Source organism: Molossus molossus, unplaced genomic scaffold (assembly GCF_014108415.1).
Source record: "Molossus molossus isolate mMolMol1 unplaced genomic scaffold, mMolMol1.p scaffold_m16_p_4, whole genome shotgun sequence".
In the NCBI taxonomy this organism is placed as follows: domain Eukaryota; kingdom Metazoa; phylum Chordata; class Mammalia; order Chiroptera; family Molossidae; genus Molossus; species Molossus molossus.
Genome location: NW_023425377.1, coordinates 85,740,109 through 85,764,111, shown reverse-complemented (window position 1 = coordinate 85,764,111; position 24,003 = coordinate 85,740,109). Strand labels below are relative to the sequence as shown.

General features: G+C 37.8%; 1 protein-coding gene across 2 annotated transcripts in view; it reads right to left on the bottom strand.

Annotated features, from left to right (window-relative positions):
* Nucleotides 1-345: 345 nt before the first annotated feature.
* Nucleotides 346-24,003, bottom strand: part of MTMR9 (myotubularin related protein 9) — a 40,424-nt gene continuing 16,766 nt past the window's right edge. The window contains exons 4-11 of one of the 2 annotated variants that reach the window (XM_036240818.1): nt 21,917-22,090; nt 19,456-19,673; nt 18,465-18,626; nt 15,160-15,301; nt 12,911-13,131; nt 10,685-10,836; nt 5,268-5,451; nt 346-554 (exon numbers count right to left, since the gene is read on the bottom strand). In XM_036240818.1, the coding sequence (XP_036096711.1) occupies nt 5,288-5,451; nt 10,685-10,836; nt 12,911-13,131; nt 15,160-15,301; nt 18,465-18,626; nt 19,456-19,673; nt 21,917-22,090 (1,233 nt within the window). In that variant the 3' untranslated portion in view covers nt 346-554; nt 5,268-5,287. Of the gene's footprint in view, nt 555-4,386; nt 5,452-10,684; nt 10,837-12,910; nt 13,132-15,159; nt 15,302-18,464; nt 18,627-19,455; nt 19,674-21,916; nt 22,091-24,003 lie in introns of those variants that run through there. The other variant, XM_036240817.1, reaches the window with a different exon arrangement.

Genomic DNA, 24,003 nt, shown 5'->3' with positions numbered 1-24,003 from the left:
ATATTCCTAATACCTATGACATACTTAGGTGGAAAGGTCATAAAATGTACAGTTTACCCTCAAACGTGTCAACAATACACACACACACTCAAAAGTGTAACTCAAAGGTGAAAAAATGTTAACAGTTACTCAATCTAAATTATTCGATCTAGGTGAAGAGTATATGGGAGACCACTGTATACTTTGCAACTTTTTTGGTGGATCTGAATTTTTTCAAAACATAAGATCAAAATATGTAGCAATTTTAATCGAAACTGCCAAAACCTTCGCAGATATTTGAAAACAAATTAAAGTTAGCCTACAGATTTAGTTGACCATATTTGAATATATTCAAATTTTATTTCCATTGTCTATAGAAATGTGAACACTTGCACCTGTGCAACAGTCCTCTGAGGCAGAGGGGACCACTACACACAAATCTTACACACTAAGATAACAGTACCGTGTTCAACAAGACTGTCTGTGGATTCAGTAAACCAAGCTTGACAAGGCAGCCAACTCGAGATGAATGATTCCAGTTTTAGAACATAAACGAGCGCGTCACTTAGGGAACACTGTAAATAACATTAAAATGTTACACAGATTCATGAAAGTTCAGTATTTTCCCCGAAGACTATATATAGACAGGTTCACAATATAGAAACCTATACATTACAGCACTCTGAGGTTTTAGCAAAGCATACATTATAGACACATTTGCCATACAGTGCAATTTTATTGTGTGAGACATGAATAATAGTGCACTTATCCCAAGAGTCATGTTCAAATATATCAAGAGTACAATTGAAATACCCGCTATTGAAGAAATACATACTTTTAAAAATAACTAAGTTGTGCAAGTACAACATTATTAGTGTAGATCATGATAGAGCTATAAGGATTCTAAACAACAGAACTCAGGGTGTATTTGTGTAGAATAATCCACCTCTCCAAAGATATGTGCATTTTAAAAGTGAAACAAATGGCCCGGCCAGTGCAGCTCAGTGGTTGAGCGTTGCCCCATGCAGCAAGAGGTCTCTGGTTTGATTCCTGGTGAGGGCACATGCCCAGGTTGTGGGCCAGATCCCCAGTGGAGGGCATGCAGGAGGCAGCCAATCAATGTTCTCTCTCATTGATGTTTCTATCTCTCTCTCCCTCTCCCTTCCTGTCTTTCTAAAAAAAAAAAAGAAAAAATAATTTTTTAAGGGAAACAAATGTCTTGAGCAGACAGAGAGACACAGGCAGCGTTGCACAACTTGTTTTCAATACAAATCACACATATAGTTAATCTGTATACTCACAGATGGTTAAACAGAATGGCTCTAAATGTCAGTAAGTTCTCATAGGAATTATTTTTCAGGACAAAGTAGTGTCTACAGTGAGCCCCACTATCTTTCGCTAAATTAAATATAAACTAGAGTTCTGCAGTGTTGTTCAAAAATAGGACACTGGGTTTTTTAGAGGGAATTTAAATAACAAGTCCAGATTTCCTAAAACCTAGTCAAGAGTTTCAGAGGATCTCTCCTGGGTTGTTAGTTTAAAGGAAGAAGATGCTGTGGACACTAGATTATAAAGACTGAGTGAAGGTAAAAGCAGTCTTATTCAGTAAAACAAAAATTAGGAAACTGATATTGTAAGAAAATTAGCATTTCATATAATCTGAGAATAAATAATAATGGTGAAATCAATCTTCTAATATTTTTTAGTTAAGATGCTGAATTCCATAAAAACACTATCGGGTAATAACTTAGGATATCAGCTCTGGGAGTAGGGAGATCTGACATGTTAAACAATAAGAAATAACTCACTACATTGTCTTGAGGTATAACATACACCTGTATGTACTGAATGGCTTCATTCTCTGGTCAATTTCATAGCTGCCAGAACAGAAGATCAACTATTCTAAAAATTGCTCATTTTTGGTCCAAGAAATAACTTTCTGATAAAGAGTGCTCATAATACCCTCACACACTTTTTATTCATTAAATCTGGGTATAGATAAATACCCAAACTTCATCTCAGGTTAAGGTCTTATAATAAGTGAACCTGATTATACACTTAACACTGACAAAACAGTTAATCCTGAAACCATTAATTACAAGAGTTACACCTTTAAGCAGATTTTTAAAAATGTAGCATGATGTCCCAATTTTTCACTTCAAGAGACAAGTGCTGGTCAAATTTTTCCATGACGTTGATTTTTTATTTAATATAAGTACTAACTGGATCAAAGACTAAAATCTCATTAAATTTCAGCCTTTAAAATTAAAAGCAATGACACATCACCTCAGAAAATCGGGTTTCGGAGTTCAAAGAAAAGTTTGTAGATTCCCCAATGGGATCTGAAATGAATATCTACTGTCTTCTAAAGTTTTCCTAAAAATCACTTTAAAATGTTGCTTCAAAGGCCTTTTTTTAAAAAAAGAAATAAAACACATTTACAGGTTGTTTAAACTGTTAGATTTTACAATTTCTGCATTTATTCCCATTAAAAATCAAAATGAAAAATTTTGATCAATTACTGAAAAGTCTTACCACTGAAAGTTTTAGCATTTTCACACATCAACCATGTTCTTCTGATTTAAAAAAATCATTAATTTAAATCTAAAGATCTTTGTATTGTTGAAAGAGGATTGTAGCAATCCTTTGTATTTTTAAGATATTCTTTGTGGGGCATACTTTGGCATCCCAAAAATGTAAAACAGCAGCAGCCTTTACTATAAATGAATACGGAAGATGCCTAATATATGAAAACTTGAATATATATCACTTGATTGTTATTGACTCCTGTGGGGCAGTTTGCTTGCTCAATAATTCTGCCATCATTCTCTTCATTAAAAAACGTAAAGCCACACTTATCAAAGACAGCTGTCCAAACAGTGTTTAACAAGTATCTTCTTATGATTATATCCATTTTATGTATTCTTCTCATCCAATGGATGGGTAACTTAATAGTATTACTAAAAACCCTCTTCATTATGTTGATAATGCACTTGTTTTTGACAGAGTTCTTAAGTTTGGAAAACCTTAATATTTACAGTATTAGATGACTTCCTTTGAAAGTACATAGATACCCAAGTTTGTTTTTACAAGCTAAAATTGGAAATGCAGTTTGGACAATCTCTAATTATGAATTAATACTAAAATGCAAACTTGTCCAAACAGCTTAACATTGCTGTCTTAATAAAAGAAATAGAAACACTATGCTATCCTATTGTACTCTGGTTCGCACATAAAATATGCATCAGGAAGACAGGTATAAATTGATGGCATACAATTTCTCCATGACCAAACCTAATAAAAACTCCTTCCAAAATTTCAACCTATAGAAGCCCAATGGCCAATCAATATCACTAGCGGTGGGGGGAGGGTCGAGGGGGTCACTTTTAAAGAATTACTAAAAAAATAAATAAATCTCTAGATGGTTTTCTTTATGGGTCCATTAGCATAGAAAAAAGGGGCTCCTTTTTCATATCTTGTCGTGAGACAGAATTAGCGGAAAACAAAAAAGCCAGCTACCTGAACAAAGCAGCAAGCAATTTTGAAGGGCCATAAAAAAAGCTAGAATGTTTCCTCTTTTAAAAAATATAGATGTTTCACACAACACAGAGCTATATATACAGCAAGACAGTTCATCTCCTTTGCTCCCTGCCTTCGCCTTTAGGTGAAGGCTTTAATGCCTCAAGATTAATAATTATAGCCAAATAAGTTGAGAACAAAACTGAGCTTATAGGAGAAGGCAGGCACATTTACCAAAGGAAAGTTCTAACTATGAATTGTCCAGCCTTTTGCTACAGTCTGAGGAAACAGAAAAAAAAAAAAAAAAAAAAGCTTGGGCAACTGGAGATAGCAAGAATTTGCCACTTTCTAAAAGCTTCTGAATGTGGTCAGAGATTTTGATAGAGTCAATCTTTTGAAATTATATTTTTATCTCAATACATAGCTCTAAAGCAGGGTTCAGTTTTGGTATGTTTTACACTGAAATGGTTATATACAGATGGGGTAGAAATGGTATTAATGATTACTTTTCAACTATCCTTTTAAAGGATAACTGGAATTGATAGTATTTGTTTAAATGAGCAATTCCGCAAAACAGAAACATACATGGAAAGCTGCAAACTTTCAGAGTTGCAGGAAAAAACTAGCACAGCATAAATACAGTCATCATTGTTTCTATAACATTGAAACATTTCAAATCTGAAGTTTAAAATATAGCTGCACCATGTTTATACACTCTCACCTCCACTTAAATTATATTTGCCTAACATATAATGGACAAATCAGCAGAGTCCAGATAAATTTTCAAAAGGCTCAAACCACCATGAAAGTTGTAACCTTAGTATTAGTAAACTCTTAAAATGCTTAAAAATAAAACCAAACACAAAAGAACATACATATACGTACATAAACCAGTACAATAAGGATGTCAGGCAAGGGCAGTGCATCCCTGGTTTAAGAAAACCATATTTGTAGCTTAATTATAACAAATTAACATCTATTATAAATGATGGTTTAATATTACACCCAGCATCTGATACATATTTAATATGTATGGTCAAAAACCTGAAAAACCAATTCAACAGTAACAATACCACATCAGTAACAAATTCCTATTTTATTTCTATATTGCACATACCTTTACTGTCTACTGTTAAATTTACTTCTTAAGGTAAATATCAGAGGACTATACCTGTTGCCCTTGTAACAATAATTTACCTTGAATAAATATTCAGAATTTCCTTTCTTGAAAAACCACAATGAGACTTAATTCAGCTTTGTTAGTCCAAAACTATTTTAAAGAGAATGGCAAAGGTACTAGAAATGGCATGTTAAACATAAAATTCTTGGTTTATCCACCAATTCAGTTTTGAAAAATATTTCTATATTCAAAGTGTTTAAACACCTGATCTTTTTTTTTAAACTAACATAATTCCCTAAAGAGACTGATCATATCCTTGACTGGTCTGAAGCACTGTTGGAAAGTAGATCACAGAGAAAAGCTGATGATGAAATGGCGTATAACACAAATGGCATTACACAGATCACCTGGTTCACATAGAATAAAATAAAATGACTAGCACCTCCTTCCTGCTCCCAAAGTAAAGAGGCCTAAGAGGCCACATGAAACATGTGTAATTATAGTAAGTTTCATTCATAAAGTATTGAGAAATCCATTAGATCAGAGGGTTCTCACATCCAAAGCCTCAAGTTCAAGGCTACTGTGTAAAAGTGAGCTGAAGGGCAAAAGGAGAGAGAGAGGTGGGATACGGGTCCGGGAAGGTTCTTACATAGGGTGTGGGGACATCTTTCAGGGACTCTCCTGAACCCCATCCTCAGTCTCCAGCTCTGCCAACTGCCTCCTAAGGATATTTACTTTTGCTTGTAATTCCTTATTATATTCAATGATGTTAACCATTTCTTCATACGCTTCATCCAAATACTTGGAGGATCTGTTCCAACGTAGAAAAATACCTATTGAATCCAGGATAGGAAAACAGAAGGGAAAAAGAGACATACAATGAATTAACATTAAAGGTGTGGATAATATAATTCCATGTATTAATTTTTTCACAATTCACATCTATGTTTTATTATTCTCTAAAACATACAGGAATCTTGAGGTACTGAAAGAATACAATTAGATACAGTATTCAAGAAGTCACCATTTCTATGTAAATGCTCATTAATTCTTCACCCCCCACACAGAAAACTACGAAATAGATCAAAATGCCGTTCTCTAATATATTCAGGAAAACAAGCTGATAATTTACAATGGCATACATTTTTCAGTTTCACAACAGAAATCCCTTTTTCCACAATTACAGAACTTTATGTGAGACCTACATGTGTGAAATCACTTTTACTGGAAACAAGAGTTGCAGTCAAAGCAGAATCACATAGATTTGTTATTTAAAAGCCTAAACTTCAGCTCCCTCTCTGTTACCTACAAGGTAGTCTTTCCATTATGCTTCTTTCCCCAAATAAAAAACACCATTTTATTATGGACTAAAAGGAAACATTTTTCTCCTATACATAGACCTATGTTAACCATATCATCCCAAAATAATGGCTGAAAGATATTCAAGTAAGGAGGTACAAAACTTTCCAGGCTTGCAACATATCAGTAGCTGGCAAGTTCACAAAGGTTTTATGATTCATTAAAATATTCTCCACAAACCAAACTGTCATGGGCCCTAAAGAGTCTGTATGTATATGTCCAAATGCTATTCTCTATCAGAAAGGGAAAACAGAAACACAGCTTAAAACTGACTGACCAGTGTTGATTTTTCTATTACATGATTTGTCTATTTCTATTTTTAAAATCCTGTTCTTCAATATAGGAACTACTTAGTATTAATGTTTAACTATGATGCAAATATAAACAGCAGGGAGACCTTTTGGGGGGTTTTATCTTTTTTTCTAAACTTATCTTTATTGTTGAATGTATTACAGATGTCCCTCCTTGACCCCTTCTTCCCCACTCCTGCCTTCCCCACACTATTGTCTGTGTCCACTGGTTATGCACATATGCATATAAGTTCTTTGGTTTATCTCTTCTCAACCCCTTCCCCCTGAAGTTAGTCAAACAACCAATTTGTATTTCTTAATCCCTACATCTTTTTCACCAAACCCCCCTCCCATCTGGCAACCAATAAAAAGTTCTCTGTATCTATGAGTCTGTGTCTGTTCTGCTTGCTCATTTTGTTTGTAGATTCAATTGTTGATAGATATGTGTTTGTTGACATCTTGTTTGTTCATATTTTTTAATCTTCTTTTTCTTCAAGAAGACACATCAACATTTCATGATACTGGTTTGGTGGTGATGAACTCCTTTAGCTTTTTCTTGTCTGGGAAGTTCTTTATATGGCCATCGATTCTAAGTGATAGCTTTGCAGAATAATCTTGGCTGTAGGCCCTCGCTTTTCATCACTTTAAATATTTCTTGCTACTTCTTCCTGGCCTGCAAAGTTTCTTTTGAGAAATCGGCTGACAGCCTTATGGGAGTTCCATTGTAGGTAACTAACTGCTTTTCTCTTGCTGTTTTTAAGATACTCTCTTTGTCTTTAACCTTTTGAGGATGTGTCTTGGTGTGGACCTCTTTGGGTTCATCTTGTTTGGGACTCTCTGTGCTTCCTGGACTTATAAGTCTGTTTCCTTCATCAAGTTAGGGAAGTTTTCTATCATTTTTTCAAATAGGTTTTCAATTTCTTCTCCTTCCCCGCCTCTCTCTTCTCCTTCTGGCATTTCCATGATACAAATGTTGGTATGCTTCAAGTTATCCCACAGGCTCCTTATACTCTCCACATATTTTTTGGAGTCTTTTTTCTTTATGCTGTTCGGATTGGGTGTTTTTTGCTTCCTTATATTCCAAATCGACGGTTTACTTCTTGGCTTCACCTACTCTACTACTGATTCCCTGTAAATTATTCTTTATTTCAGTTAGTACATCCTTTATTTTTGACTGGTCCTTTATGATGCACTTGAGGCCCTCATTAAGTTCTTTGACGTTCTCATGAAATCCTCAATAAGTTCACTGACTGTCCTTATAAGCAGTGTTTTGAACTTTGCATCTGTTAGATTACTTACCTCCATTTCATTTAGTTCTTTTCCTGGAGTTCTGTTCTTTCACTTGGGACATGTTTCTTTGTCTCTTCCTTTTGGCTGCCTCCCTGTGTTTATTTCTATGTATTAGGTAGAGTTGCTATGTATCCTAGGCTTCTTAGGGTGGCCTGTTGTAGTAGGTGTCCTACAAGGTCCAGTGACACAGCCTCCCTGGTCACCCTGCTGGGCCCTTGAGGTGCACCCCTCGTGTGGACTTTACACCCTTCTGTTGTAATTGAGTCTTGATTGCTGTTGGCATGTCAATGGGAAAGTTTTACTTAGGCTGATCAGGTGCAAGGACTGGTTGTGCCCACTATTCACTGACCTCTGATTACCTTGGATGATCAGCTGTGCAGGGGCCCACCATCAGAGCAAGACTTACTCCAGCAGGGCTCTGGTACCCACTGAGTCCATTCCTTGAATATGTCACTTATAGAGGTGGTTGGGTGGTGGTGCTTCAACTTGGTCTGAAGCTGTCAACTGGGTGTGCTGGCTCTGGGGCAAGGTCAGCCACTGCCTGTGTTCTACCCGGGGCCACCAGGCATAAGCTACAAAGTGATTTGCTGATGGCTGCTTCTTGTGCTGGGCTTGGAGGTGTCCAGGCAAAGCCAAGCTGTGAACCAAGGCTGGCTGCTTCTAGTGCCAGGCCTGGGACCAATTAGGGAGAGGTATGGGGCTTGCTGTGGCCAGATGCTGCTTGTTTGAGAGAATTTAGGAAAATCTGAAGCAGAATCCAAAACAGGCCAATCCTATGGTAAAATCACTGGAAATAGTTGGGTGTGCCCAAAAATTAGGTGGAGAAGGGCTTCAGGGTATCACCAGAGTGAGGCAAACAGTGTGAGTCAGGTTCTTGGAGTCCCTCATATAGCGGCGCCTCATAAGGGAAGGGCTCACCAAAGGAACATCAGCTTCTGCCAACACGTCTGTTAAGGAGAAAGCTGCCTCTCCAGCCCTCAGCCTGATGTAAAGCAACTTGGTTCTTCCCTGTACGTCTCTGGTGCCTTTAAAGCTGCCTCCTCTCCATGCTGGAACTCAGAGGGAGCAAGTCCAAGTAAGTCTGTGCATGGGCCCTTTAAGAGGAGCTACTTGGGACTCCAGCAGCCTCAGCCTTCCTCGGCCTCAATTCCCACTGGTCTTTACAGCCAGACATTATGGGTACTTGTCTTCCTGGTACTGGAACCCTGAGCTGCGGCACCTGGTGTGTGATGGGGACCCCTTGCTCCTCAGGGAGGACCTTCCCAACCATGGTATCCCTCCTGATTTTTATCCACCACAGGTGGGTGAGACTAGCCCATCTGTGCCTCTGCCCCTCCTACCAGTCTCCATGTGGCTTCTTTAATTTCATAGTTGTAGGACTTCCATTCAGCTCGATTTTAGGCGGTTCTGAAGGATGTTTTTTCTGTAGTTTGGTTGTAATTTTGATGTGGTTATGGGAGGAGGTGAGGACTGTGTTTACCTACGCTGCCATCTTGAGCGGAAGTCCCACAGAGAGACATTTTAAGGCTAAAGAGTAGTCTCATTACACATTCCACATACCTACCATGAGAAGATTTTACCTAACAGAATTTCTTCCAGTTCTAAGTTGAGAAGACTTGGTTTCCATACACACATATGGAAACTCTGTTCTTAATAGAGTGGTCGGAATTCATTCACATAACAAAGATTTCCTGCTATCACTCAATCCCGAAACTCTCAATAAGGTTTGGTAAAAACCAGTTAAATCATCCTTTAGGCCATCCAACTCCCAAATTTGGCTTTTCTCCCAAGTAAGCTAGTCTCTCATTTCAGTTATTAAGCATGACAGTGGCTTTTAGGTAAATTGCCCCAGAAGTCTTAAACAAGAAGTACGGCTGAAATCTCTCATTTAAGAGATTACTTCTCCTGCACCTGTGACTGTCTACAACCCCATCAAGAGAGTAAGCAGAGAAATCTTAAGCAGCCAAAAATCCCCAAAGCACTAGTGCTCAGACTCCAAGAACCCCAAGACTCTCTGAGGCCATTTTCCCACAATTCTGACTAGGGGACACCTCTGCAGATAAAATTAGAAGCATAAACTGAGAGGGAAGGAAGCGGCTATTGACAGATTGCCAAGAGAAATAAGATGTGAGAGTTGACATTCTGAGAGTGACAGAAATGTACCTGATCTCAAGCTGAGAAAGCAAAGCAATCTGAGATTCTTTTACACATAAAGGGCAAATAGCTTTCCACACATGAATTGTCCTTCAGGGCATAACATATCAGAACACGGTATAATAACAGACATTTATGGTAATTCAGTTCAATTTACCAAACAGCTGCCATCCCTGTGTGTATGCCCTATGCTATTTACTACAAAGATGAATAGAGATGTACTTACTACCTTCCAAATGATTTTTTAAAAAGTAAATGGTATTGGTCTTTTAATACATTTTAGATAAATTTTGGCCATTTTTTAAAAAAATAACATGCTTTGGTATTTAAGGATACGCTTCAGGAGTCTGGAAAAATATTGTAGGTAAAACACCTTCTTTAGAATAGATCTGAAAATTAGGCATGGGTTACTGTTCCACATGAACAGTGGGACATCTGCATTACGGCCTGGATGCATGACATCTGAGCACATCTGTAGACCTAACCAGAATGGCTAGCTCATCAACCCTTCAGTAGCACTTAACAGAAGAACCTATCCTAATGACTGCTTAATAAAGGAAACAGAAACTTTCTCCTAGGAGCTTACAATCTATTTTATTCCTCTTCCAACTATCTACCAATTTTCTCCCACAAGAAATAATGCACTTCCCCTCACTCCCATTAGGATGGCCACTACCAAAGGCAGGGGGCGGGGGGAGGGGAGAGAGACCCAACAAGAAAACAACAACTCTTGGCAAGGATGTGAAAAAATCAGAACCCTTGTGCACTGCTGGTGGGATTGTAAAAAGGTGCAACCATTATGGAATACAGTGTGAAGATTCCTCAAAAAACATGGAGAAAAAAATAGTTACACACAAGTCTGAGAATGAGGTCCACCTTACCACCTTCAAACATCCACAACAGCATGTACACAGGCAGGTGAAAGAGCATCCTTGACTAATGATAGAAAGTTTGCAAAGGATGCACAGCTTACCTTCCCAGAGCTGAAGACTCTGTGGAGCAACTGAAGGCCAGATGACAAGGTTGTTGGCTTCAAAGAGAGGATTGGTGAATTTACTCAGTTCACTGGGCCGATTGACCCAAGACCACAGAGACATTGTTTTCTGCTGTAGCTTCAACTTACATCTGATCAAGAAAAAAAATGCCAGTAGAGCAGTTAATTTCTAACAACCACTATCAAGTGCTCCTCCTAATAGGACAATTTCTTTTCTCTGTGTTTTGGAAGGCAAAATACAAGACTTTTAGTAGAGGAATAAAATGTTGTAAAATAAACGTATCTGTCAGGAATAGCAGCATTATAACTCTCAATAACAATAAACAAAAACTGTTTTACAAGCTTCCAAAACCAGCACGAAGGAAAAAAAACAGAATCTGGTCACATCATACATAGTCCTTTATGTATCTGGGACTGTATTTTAACTTAAAATAGCTAAGTAGATTAGAAAGCAAACTGGAACATTTTAGAAAAAAAGTTTAATAAGAATTTCATATTAACTTCCTAAATCTATAATTTAACAAGATAATTTGTGTTAAACCTTACATTAACCAAAAAGATAATATATTCAATTTTCACAGGATTCTGTTCAAGCTAAAGTTTTACTATAAAATTGGTTTTGTCTCTGAAATTACTTGATTACTTATAAGCTTCATCAAAGTTAATTATGTGAATATAATTATGCTAGCAATAAAAAGAACCCACATAACCACAGAACCCATGTGGTACTAGCATTTAATTGCTTGGATAGCAAATCCCATACTATGTCCCCAGGAACCAGGCATAGTGAGGATAGGAAACCATTGCACCCACTGCTCCCTACAGCCCCCTGTCCCCAAGTCCATGGCTAGCCAATCACTGAATTTTTTCAGGCTAAGCCTGCCCCACAGAGCTTCAGAATCCTCAATCAGTACTACTGGTAGGCTCTGCCAAATAGGAATAAGAATATGAGATAAAATCTATTTGTGATCCTTTACTGAATGTAGGCCTGTGGGATAGTGATAGGTACAACACCAAAAAGAACCCATAGTCAAACATAGTATCGAAGTGCCGAGTTAAAGTTACATACACTACTTTAACAGAGAAAGGCTAGAGCAGGAGTAGGGAGACCTGTACTACAGCCCTACTTTTGGTGACCAGCTGGCTGTGTCTCTGGACAAGTCATTTAACTTATCTACGTATTACCTTCCTAAATCTATAAAACCAGATGGCGGGTGCAGTTAGATTACTATGTTAAGGCTTCTTGTAGATATAAGACACTATGGTCCTATGTAAGGAAATTATAATTTAAAATGGTTGCTCAATTTACTCAAAGCTTTCTTATTAGTATATGGACTAATTTTAAATGTTTTGTGTCTACATTTATTTTTATTTTATTTTTTTGTTAATCCTCACCAGAGGATATTTTCCCATTGATTTTTTTTTTAGGTAGAATGGAAGGGAGGGAGGGAGGGAGAGAGGGAGGAAAGAGCAAGCTAGAGAGAGAGAGAAACATCAATGTGAAAGAAACACATCAACTGATTGCCTCCCACACGACCCTGATTGAGATTGGGGACGGAACACACAACCCAGGTACGTGCCCTTTAAAAGATCTGAGCTGGAGGGAGATCACATCCACAACACAAGGCTAGTGCAGAGCAAAATGGCTTTATTGTATGCGCCTGGGTGCAGGCCGGCTGAGCCGAAAAGAGTTCAGCTGCGAATTAGAGTTGGGGTGTTGGTTATAAACCCTAATTTTAGCTTCCAGCAGTTCTTGCTGATGTACTTTGTCTGGCCAATTGTCTACCTTGCAACAGGGCTGATCTGGTATCCAGTCCGGCATCTGCTGGGTTATCCAGTGCCTTGCGTTTAATCTAGACAATCCTTATTCATACTCAACAAAAGGCTGAGCAAAGGTCATGCAAGCAAAACAATCTCCAGGGTCTCTGCCTTTTGCAACCTTTTACCATTATCCTTTAAAACATTACTAATCCTTTCACCCTTGACTGGAATTGAATCTTCAACCCTTTGGTCCTCAGGCTGATGTTCTAACCGTTGAGCCTAACTGGCCAGGGCTATGAATTAATTTTAATCTAAAAGAACAAAGTCTTAGGATAGACTCTCACCTTATAAATAACATTAATGCAGAACCAAATCCTGCTCTCTCTTAGGAAGTGACTAAAACAACTTAAAATGAAACAGCCCCCATGGGAGCAGTGTACCCACCTTTCACTTTCATTGTTGCCCAGAAATGTTCCAAATTGTGAGGCATAAGCATGCTCAAAGAGCATGATGAGAAAAGTCTCATTAAATTCAAAAGAACAAGGGAACTGACGAAGTATCTGCCACACACAGTCCAAGAAGAGAAGAAATACAGGTGACTCCCACTTCTGCTTACTAGTACAATAGGCTGACTGTGCACAGCGCTGTTGGAACGGGTGACCAGCCTATGAGAAAAGATGGAAACGTGATAGTCATATCCCAGTGAGATCCCACATTCTAGCAACATTATTTCACACAGGTGCAATGAAACTTACTAAATGAAACATCGTATAATTTTGGTGACTGCTGTCAGATTAATGATTTCTTGGTTTAAAACAATTTCCAAATACCTAACAAGGCTGTGCAGTGAAATACCTAACATAATAACCACAGTTGTCCTTGGAAAGTCAAATGGAAGAATAATGAACTTCAGTAATGATAAATTTATAAAACTTTCTAGGTCTGTGTAATTTGGAGCAAAGTCAAAGAACATATGCTCTTCGGTTACAAAACAAAGGACAGCAATCATCTTCTATCTGTCCAAAGCATGGTAGACAAATGGAAGGTACATAAGCTTCACCACTAAGTGGAAATAAATATGGAGCTCTAATAGATAAAATGTATAAGCTCACTTCTAATATTAAGTCTTTAGTTACATACGGAAAAAAATGTTATTGTCATGAAGACATCTTTATGAATACCTTTTATATTTATTAGATAAAGCTCTCCTTAGTTTCCCTCTTTTCCCCTAAAAGAACTGGAAAAGTGTACCATGTACTGACCAAAGGAAATTTAAGAATCATTTGGCTCTCTGGTCTACCCAGAACCTGAGTATCAACATTATCCCAAATCACACCCTTCTAGGTATTTCACAGACCTGCTTTATCTTAGGGTCCTTATGTGAGACAAAGATAATGCCATGACCATTCTCCAGTGTCTAATGGGATTTTTAAACCCATTAAGATGCTAATATATAAGTACATCATACTCATTTGTTTGTTTGCTCTGTATCACAGGAATGCAGCTGAGTACATTTCCACCAAATATTTAGGATGTTCTGACTTAAACAGAGATAAAGGTCAATTATCAGGCAGGGTAGACAGGGTACACCAATAACACATAATAAATCCTAATTGTAACTAGAAGGCTCAGAAATGATTTTCTCCAGAGATACTTCCATTTCCAAGATATATCTAAACATTTATTTTCAATCACAATTGTTTACTAAACTAAATTACACAGTATATATACATTCACAAATTAATCTCTGACTTGGAGGATTTCAGTTTTATGAGACCTTTATTTCAGCTGTCATTCAGCCTTCTGTGACAACAATGTTGCGTCCTAAGCATAAACAGATAAATTGGGCAAGGTTCTCTGACCTCAAAGTCATTTTATTTTGGTCTAGTTTAGGGAACAAATCACAAAAAAATGGACCCATTTTATCTGTGGAGGTTAAGATTCCAAAGACTTCATGAAAGATGGCAGTGACAATGAGCTGTATCCTAAAGGATGAGAAGGGTTTCCCCTGGCCGGGGAGGAGACAGGATGGAGCCAGACTACAGTGAATGGCAGAAAGTCCTAAAAAGCTTGTGATTACAAATCCCTGCTTCCTCTCTCCCTTTGTTTATGTCTTTTATCACAAGACTAAACTCTGGAAGACAAGATTATGTTTTACATTCTTTGTATTCCCCCTATAGGTAACAAAGTACAACCAATAAGACTTTAAGGGGATGAAGTGCCAAATGACCAATATAAGCAAAGAGACAAACAGAAATTGACAGGCAGTAAAGATTACAAAGATTTATTAAAAGATAAATTCAGCCCTGGCCGGTTTGGCTCAGTGGTTAGAGCGTCGGCCTGCAGTCCTGAGAGACGCTAAGGGCGCGTACCTCGGTTGCAGTTTGTCCCCGGCCCTTGTCGGTTGTGCGGGTGGCAGCCACTTGATGTGTTCCTTTCACATCAATGTTTCTCTCTCTCTCTCTGTTCCTCTCTCTCCCTCCCACTCTACTTGAACAAAAAATGGAAAAATGTCCTCGGGTGAGGATAAAAAAAAAAAAAAAAAAAGATAAATTCATTGTCCCCCAGAAAATTAAACATACAATTTAAACATTTTAATTAATCAACATTGCATACATTATATCCGCCCCCACAAACCAGGATCACAACATCACTCATGAACTGTTCCTCTGCTCACAGAATAGCTTTCTCACCTGCAGCCACTCTCTTTCTATCAGGGCCTCAAAACCACGGATGGTCCTGCTTCTTGGTTCCAAGATGATCTGGGCCAGGGAGGTCACCTGAAGTGTGGAATCAGTTCCTTCTGTTCCATGAATCAATATGGATGCTCCTTCCCTGATAGGAAAATTCAGAGTACAAATGGAAGACTCCCAATATGGTCAATCAAGTCTGCTAATAATAAACATTTATTGAGTACGAAGTCTTATGTATTATTCTGCTCTGTTCCACAGGGTTTAGAGTCTAAATAAGACATATCAAAGAGAGCTTCCCTTGGGGGAAAAAATAAAACTATACCAAGTCCCAAATTTCACATGACAAGAGCCCCTTTAAGTTATAACAAATTTCACAGAACCTTTTGGCTGAAAAATTTCTCCCTTTACAAAAGAAAAAGCAGTCCTTAACACACCCAGTAGGCACTTACCTCTTCTGCTTTAATAGTTGATTAAAGGCTTTTCTCATCAAACCTAGAAACCTACGCTTAAAATTATTTTTCTATATGTCTCTGACCTTGATCTACCTCTTCACCATCAGCTAGCTGATTATAAGAACACCTTCATCAACTGTAATGGATCTGGGAAAAACATCTTGAACCACACTTTGAAAAACATGAAACAGAAAGAAACATTGTAAAAAAATCATACAAAAATAAAAACTGTCAATCTAGAAAGTCAGTGGCAATGATACCATAACACTTAGGAGGTGTATGGGACCTTACTATTCTAAAAAGAGTGGGAGGAAGCACCAAAAGCTAAATTGACTACATCTCCCTTCTCCTTCTTCCACCTCTTATATTTAAATGAGAGTGAAGAAAATTTGGGGGTGGGGGGCGAATAAGATCAGCTCTTCCTCATAAGTTTCATGTTTGCTTATTATTGTTAATTATCTTCCTATGTACTGTACATATATACTTTGCATAGCTATAAGAAAAAGTTATTTTTTATTTTTTCCATTTTTGTTATAAACATTTTCCCATGTTTCTATGTCATCTTTAGAAGTATTGTATTAATGGTTATTAAATAGTCTATTAAGTGGTCAACTAAAATTTACTTAATCCTATGGTTGCACATTAAGGTTACTGCCGATTTTTGTTACACTATAGATGATGTACTTAGCCTTTTCTCTTTTGCTGAACTGAGTTCTTAATTTGAAAGTAAGACTCTCTGATGCTCACTTATGGTTAGGTGAACAACCTCATTCTCAGAATGAAATCTAATCAGTAGGCTGAAAAGGGTATGAGCAAATATATTATGGCTTCTGATATATACTGAATATATATCTTAGTTATCTGTGGTCTACTCTAAATTTAATTCAATTAATTTAAGGTCGATTTTTACATTTTTAGTAATTACTTATAAGGGCAGATTTTTATGAAGGTACAAGTAATATGCTAATACATATCAGAAAAGGAAAACCAAACATTGCAAAATAATCAAACCCTTCCACTCTCCTAGGAGTGTGGAGGCTCCTGATTGTTTAAGGTGGCAGCTCAAACAAAGCAAAGGTGGAGATAACAAACACTGTTCTGCAACCAGGGTTGCCTAGACCTGTACCATCTCATTATTACCCTGAGAACTTAGAGAACATGGTGATAGTGTCTATTACAAATCATGTTTCATAAGAAAACAGAAGCCTCTGTACTGATCACATAAGGGGAAATCTTTTAAATTTAGGTTAAGAAGTTTGGCATCTCATCATTCTGTATTGTTCATTCCCTGCCACAAAACCTTGGTCTTTAACTCCCATATTTTATTATATAAATGAGCTTCACCTAAAATAAAGAACAGTGACAGCCTGGAAATTCTGACTTCAAGAGTCTGCTCATTTGCCCTGGCCGGTTTGCTCAGTGGTTAGAGCGTCGGCCTGCGGTCCAGAGAGACCTGGGTTCAGTTCCCGCTAAGGGCACGTACCTCAGTTGCAGTTTGTCCCCGGCCCTGGTTGGGTTGTGCGGGTGGCAGAACCTTTCACATCGAAGTTTCTCTCTCCCTCCTGCTCTATCTGAACAAAAAATGAAAAAATGTCCTTGGGTGAGGATAAAAAAAAAAGTCTCCCCATTCTTGGTACTGTCACTAACTTGTCACATGATTTTAAGCAACCCATTCTATTATCAATTTCTCACTAACCATAAAAAATTACATATATAGTTCCCTAATTTGGAAGCATCAATAAAACATTAAATTCTCAAAGACAAGTGTCATCCAACTACGTGGTGGCAATACTTATACCTACCTATTATTTCAGTGGAAATCCCCTTCTTAAAAAGGGCATGCTAAGCTTCTGCAACAACTTATACCAATCCTTCTCCCTCTGTTCAAGTCTTCTGCCTCAAGTCTCAAGGATTAGCAACCTTCAACTGAGTGAATAAACTAAAATCATTTCATATGCTTCACATCACTACCATCAGGTTTTCTCAACTTGAGATTCTGATATAACTGCACACATCAAGTAGTTTAAGATATCTGAGAGATCAGAAAGGATCATTTTACTGCGTAACACATTTACATGCTTCTGTTCATTGATATTTCAAAAGTAAGAAAGCAAGTTTGGCCCTCTGAGAAGACATAAGAAAACTTTTCTTTCTCCCAGTTTAAGGAAAATTGGTAGATAAATAATTTAAGGATTGTATAGAAAAAAATAGGTCCTTGGTACTTTAAAAAGTTGTGTCATCAAAGGCATGTATATGTACATGGTTCACAATTCATGCAACAAATACTAATTATCAATTTAATGCCAAGCTCTGTGTACATACTTCATCGATAACTGAATGCCATTTGGCTATCTTATATAATAATTTATAAAATGATCTGAACATAAGATATGGAATAGGCACAAACTTTAACATACAGGCATACCTTGTTTTATTGAGCTTCACTCTATTGCACTTTGCAGATATTGCATTTTTTTTACAAATTGATGGTAAGACCCTCTACCAGCAAAAAGATTACGACTTGCTGAAGGCTCAGATGATGTAATGTTTTTTTAGAATAAAGTATTTTTAAATTGAGGTATTTTCCTTTTTTTTTTTTTTTAAAGAAAGAATGCTATCACACACTTAATAGACTACAGTAGAATTAAACATAACTTTTAAAATGCATTGGGAAACCAAAAAAAAATTCATGTGACTTCTTTATTGAGATACTATTTACTTTACTGCAGTGGTCTGGAACCAAACCCATAAATATCTCTGAGGTGTATGTTAATATATAAACATATGTCTGGATAAAAACGAAGTCTAGTTAGAAATGCAAGTGCCAATCTGGAATACTGAAATGTACTTTACCTGTCAATACACTGAGCCACAAGACAGGCAGTTGTCAGAATCTCTTTGATGTGAGTCAGCCAGTTTGAAGACTCCAATTTACTGAGCCATCGATCCATGTTATGTGTTTGGTCATTACAAGCTTCTACAAGTTTGATTAAGCCCTCCTGAAGAATGTGATACCTTTCAAACACAAGGAAAAGAAAAACAAAACAATGAAGGAAGAAACCAAACCAAAAACTCAGCCTCCAAAAATCCAAGAGCAAAAGTAGCTCAAAATATTATAAAAATATTTACCTTGCTATATAATAACTTAAGGATTAAACATTGAAAAATGAATGTTTAAACATGATTGCAAAGATGCTTAAAATGCCTGTCATGGTAAAGTGTTCCTCATCTGAATAGATTAAACGGCGGTCAAACAGCTGAATTATTTGATTGGGAAGAGGGCCAGAGTGCTGCACTTTGAGACAGGACAGAGACAGCACCACTGACATCTGCAATCCTACTCCCATGGATCCTCCTAGTACTGTCAGCAGGGGTGCCCAAAGCCAGCCCTGACTCCCACTCCCATCCCCAGAAGCACTTGTACCCCACTAACTGCAAGCATAAACAGGAGATGATCTAGGTGGAGGAAACAGGGTGTGAGACTAGGAGGGTATGGGGGAAGCTAAACGTCTAAAGTCTTTTGACTTAGGAAAAAAAGTTATCTGTATCCTATCTGTTTACGTTGGGTTACCACTGATCTACAAGTAGAGGAGCAGACCTTGTGGTAATGAAATATCAGAGCTGACTTGGAGAAACAGTGCTATTTGACTAAAATTCACCTGTGGGCATCCAGGGAAGTTTTCTGTTTATCTTACAAAACACAATGACATGATAGCCAGTCAATTTTGGGCTCTAAGTTAATGTGTAGATTCGATTGACAACTTGTGATTTTTGAAGAGCTAAGGGTTCACCCCCTCTAATAAGGTTCAAATAGAAGTCCATCACTGTCTCCAGAATCTTTTACCTCTCAATGGACTTATGAATCCGCCTCCACTGGGGATAATGAGCTTCTTGTTCAAAGCCGCCTCCTTTGGCTCTAGCTTGCTGAGCTACGTTTAGAGATCGAGTATCAACGATATAGCCACGCTTTCCAGCTCTGAGGGTAGCATTTATCAGCTTCTCATCTTCTTTGCACCGTCTCCCATTTGTGCCAGTCAGTGGCTGACCACTTCTCATAATTACCTAGAATCACAATATAGTTTAAAACTTAAGCCCTGGCTGGGTAGCTCTGTTTGTTAGAGCATCATCCCAATACACAAAGGTCGTGGGTTCGACCTCTGGTCAGGGCACATACAGGAATCAACCAACAAATGCACAAAATAAGTAGAACAACAAATCAATATTTTATTTTGTCTATTTTTTCTCTCTCTCCTTTCCTTTCTCTCTCTACAATCAAACATACAAATGAAAAACTTAATCATAGCTGCTTTTAAAGTTTTTAAAAACAGAAATAAATTAGCTAGATTAAGAATATTTCAGCCCTGGCCGGTTTGGCTCAGCGGTTAGAGCGTCGGCCTGCGGTCCTGAGAGACCCGGGTTCGGTTCCCGCTAAGGGCATGTACCTCGGTTGCAGTTTGTCCCCGGCCCTGGTCGGTTGTGCGGGTGGCAGCCACTCGATGTGTTCCTTTCGCATCGATGTTTCTCTCTCTCTCTCTGTTCCTCTCTCTCCCTCCCACTCTACCTGAACAAAAAATGGAAAAATGTCCTCGGGTGAGGATTAAAAAAAAAAAAAAGAATATTTCAAAAACAATTGTGTGACACTTTGGAGATGGATCTGGTCCTAAAATAAAGACATATTTCTATGTATTGACAAAGTTAATAAATGTAAAACAAAAATATACCTTGTACTTTCAAATAGTTTTTCTTTCCATTATCTCAAAATACTTTCACATAATAAGTTATAGTTCCTCTTTAAGATATTACAATTCATTTAGACAGTGAATAAGTATCCAGCTGACTAGCCTTTTAATAAAGATAATAATAATGCCCTATTTACCAGCAAACATTTGTTTCAACGACAGAAACTTAGGGTTGGCAAGAATTAATAAAGAAAAAAGCACCAATGGCAAAATAAAACAAGTTTATCCATTATTCTTGTTTGGAGAATCATTTTCAATATCATGAAAGCTGCTTGTTATTATTTATCCTCCAGTGGCCCTCTTCCAACCTTTTCAGTATTCCAGGGACTGTAAATACTACCAACTATATGTATCTGTATTTTAATCTTCACTTGAGGATATGTTTTTCATTGATTCTAGAGAGAGAGGAAAAGAGAGGAAGAGAGAAACATCGATGTGAGGAAGAAACATCAATCATTTGCCTTCTGGACGCAACCCAACTAGGGATCAAACGTGCAACCTGTGGATGTGCCCTGACCAGAAATTAAACTTTGGTGCTTAAGACGATGCTCTAACCAACTGAGCCACACTGGCCAGGGCCCAACTATATATTTTGAAAAGCTTACTTCTGAAACTTTTCTCAAGAAATCAATAATTATTATGCTGATCCCTTCCCAGGTAAATGGCTTAAAGTTATTTCAACATTATGCCATAGTATGTATTGTTATCTTAACTACCTTGAAATTTAACATGATCAAGAAAGGTCATCCAGAGGATGAAAATAGCTAACTCTCACATATAAATGAATACAGAATATTTAACATCGACTATTAAAATGCTTTATAATGAATCCTATTAAAAAGATATACAATTGAGCAAGCAGAATAGGTTGCCTGATGCCAAAGTAGCAGATTTTTGGGAATCTTTCTATCCTACATATCCATGTTTGACTTAGTACCAGGGGGAAAGGAACTGGAAGGTATCTATAATTTATCCACTACCTTACTATTGGTCTCAAAATGAAGTAGAGTTTACTGACAGAGAGAAAGTAAAAGAGGAGAGAAACTGATTTAGAAAATATTCAGGGAACAAATGCACAGCGAGCTCTTGCCTATTCAATTCCCGATGCCCTGTTTACTTAAGTCGTGACTACTGACATGTGTCGCTCTTCTCCCTTTTGAAAATAAAAACATCTGCTCAATTTACCTTTCATAGGGAAATTTGGTAAGAATAATTAAAATAAAGTATCTTACCATTATTTTGGTCAGAGAAATTTGTATTTCTGCCTAAGAGTGTTATTTTAAACAGCACATGAACATTAGTTCCCTTTGTTCAGAGTCCTGAGGAGAAACCTATCTGGACTTTTCTAAGGTTGAGCAGCATCATGGGAAGAATTCAGTCACACACTGAGCACAGAAAACACTCTTCACCCAATTCCCTAAAGTTTAAACTAAAAATGAAGAAAGAAGTCCTAGCAGGAGACACTAATCACTTCAACGGATAGGTACACAGAAAAAGGAAACATTTCTAAGGAAAATCCTCACACCAAGTCTTTCAGTAGACTAAGCAGCAGTACCGTGCACTTACCATTCCGTTTTTTTTGTGGTAATAGCTGAGTACTGGGAAGCGGCCTCCATGCCGAAAGGGAGCCACCTTCCGAAGAGCTTCATCATCAATGGATTTGGGCACTATGACAATTGGCGGGTAAGAGGGGCAGACTGCAAATTCCTTATTGACATAGCTTAACCTCCATTCACTGGTCTGCAAAACACAAAATACTTTAAAGCTAAGCAGGTATCTCAATGTCACAAAATAAACTGAAAAATGTTAAAGGACCTGAGAGATCTACTTTCATACAATGAAGCCATCTCAGGAATAACAGAAGGATACCTATCTCATACTTCAATACTTTCAGAGAAAAGAAATACTTTATTCTTTAGTCAGCTTCCTGCAATGCTACACATCCCCAGTTCCTAGAAAGTTCTTCCTCATATTTATCGAAATGTGTTGCTCTACAACTTCCTCTATTGGTTTTCATGATGATTTCAGTACAAGTTCCCTATTTCACACGGCATCCTATCAAATGTGTGCAAGACAGTTGTTTCTCCTTCAGTCTCCTATTCTCCAAGTTAAATGTATTAAATGTATCCATGACTATCAGAGACAACATCATCTCATGCACCCTTTTCTAAGTACTATTTCCTTTGTTAATGGTACTCTTAAAGCATAGCAATGGAAAGACTATAATACTTTAGACAGTGCTGAACCAGAACAGATGAAAGTGGAGCTACTACTTATTTCAAATCCCTTGTTCCTTTCTATTATTTAAAAAAGGAGAAAAATGTAGCAAGATTGGTAACATCTTTCTTTTTTCTTTTTAATTTTTTTTCCTTTATTGATTTTAGAGGAAGAGAGAGAGAGAGAGACAGAAACATCGATGAGAGAGAACATCAACTGACCACTTCCTGCATGCCCCCCACTGGGGATCAGACCCACAACCTGGGCATGTGCTCTGACTGGGAATCAAACCAGCAATCTCTTGGTGCATGGGTTGATACTCAACCACTGAGCCACACTGGCTCATATTTCTTTTAAGAAAGTAATATCTTTCTTAAAAGAATAATGACAATACTAAGAAAGGTTATATTTGGGAGTCGTGAAATAATTTTTTTTTTAATATATTTTCATTGATTTTTAGAGAGAGGAAGGGAGAAGGAGAAAGGGATAGAAACATTGATGAGAGAGAACATCAACTGGCTGCCTCCTGCATGTCCCGCACTGGGGATTTGGCCTTCAACCTGGGCATGTGCCCTGACTGGGAATCAAAATGGCAACCTCTTGGTGCATGGGTCAATGCTCAACCACTGAGCCACACCAGCCGGGTATGTGAAATAATTTCTAACTTGGTATGCCAAGAAGTAAAAGTATATAATATACAACTATCAAATCACAACTTATTTCAACTATCAAAATGAAAACTGCTCTGGCTGGTGTGGTTCAGTTGGATGGATACTGTCCCATGCACTGAAAGGTTGCTGGTTCAATTCCTGGTCAGGGCACATGCCTGGCTTGCGGGCTTAATCCCCAGGAAGGGGGTGCAAAGAAGGCAGCCAATCGATGCTTCTCTCTCTCTCTTCCTCTTTCTCTAAAAATCAATTAAAAAATTATTTAAGCCCTGGCCAGTTTGGCTCAGCGGTTAGAGCGTCGGCCTGCGGTCCAGAGAGACCCGGGTTCGGTTCCCGCTAAGGGCACGTACTTCGGTTGCAGTTTGTCACCGGCCCTGGTTGGTCGTGCGGGTGGCAGCCACTCGATGTGTCCCTTCACGTCGATGTTTCTCTCTCTCCCTTCCTCTCTCTCCCTCCTACTCTATCTGCACAAAAAATGGAAAAATGTCCTCGGGTGAGGATAAAAAAAAAAAAAAATTATTTAAAAGAATGAAAACCACTTGAAGACTATAAAAACTTTTTTATAGTAAAATTAATAAAATGATGTATATGTACGTTTCAATATGTTCTTGTAAACAGAGTTGGCCCAGAGTTCCTGTAAAACATACTGGTCATGGGTTGCAGTACCAGGAGGTTAAAAGAGAAGCTTGTTACATGTACTGTAGGACAAGTATATTTTTAAAACGCTTTTACAAGATACAATCTAATTTTTAATTACATTTTTCACTT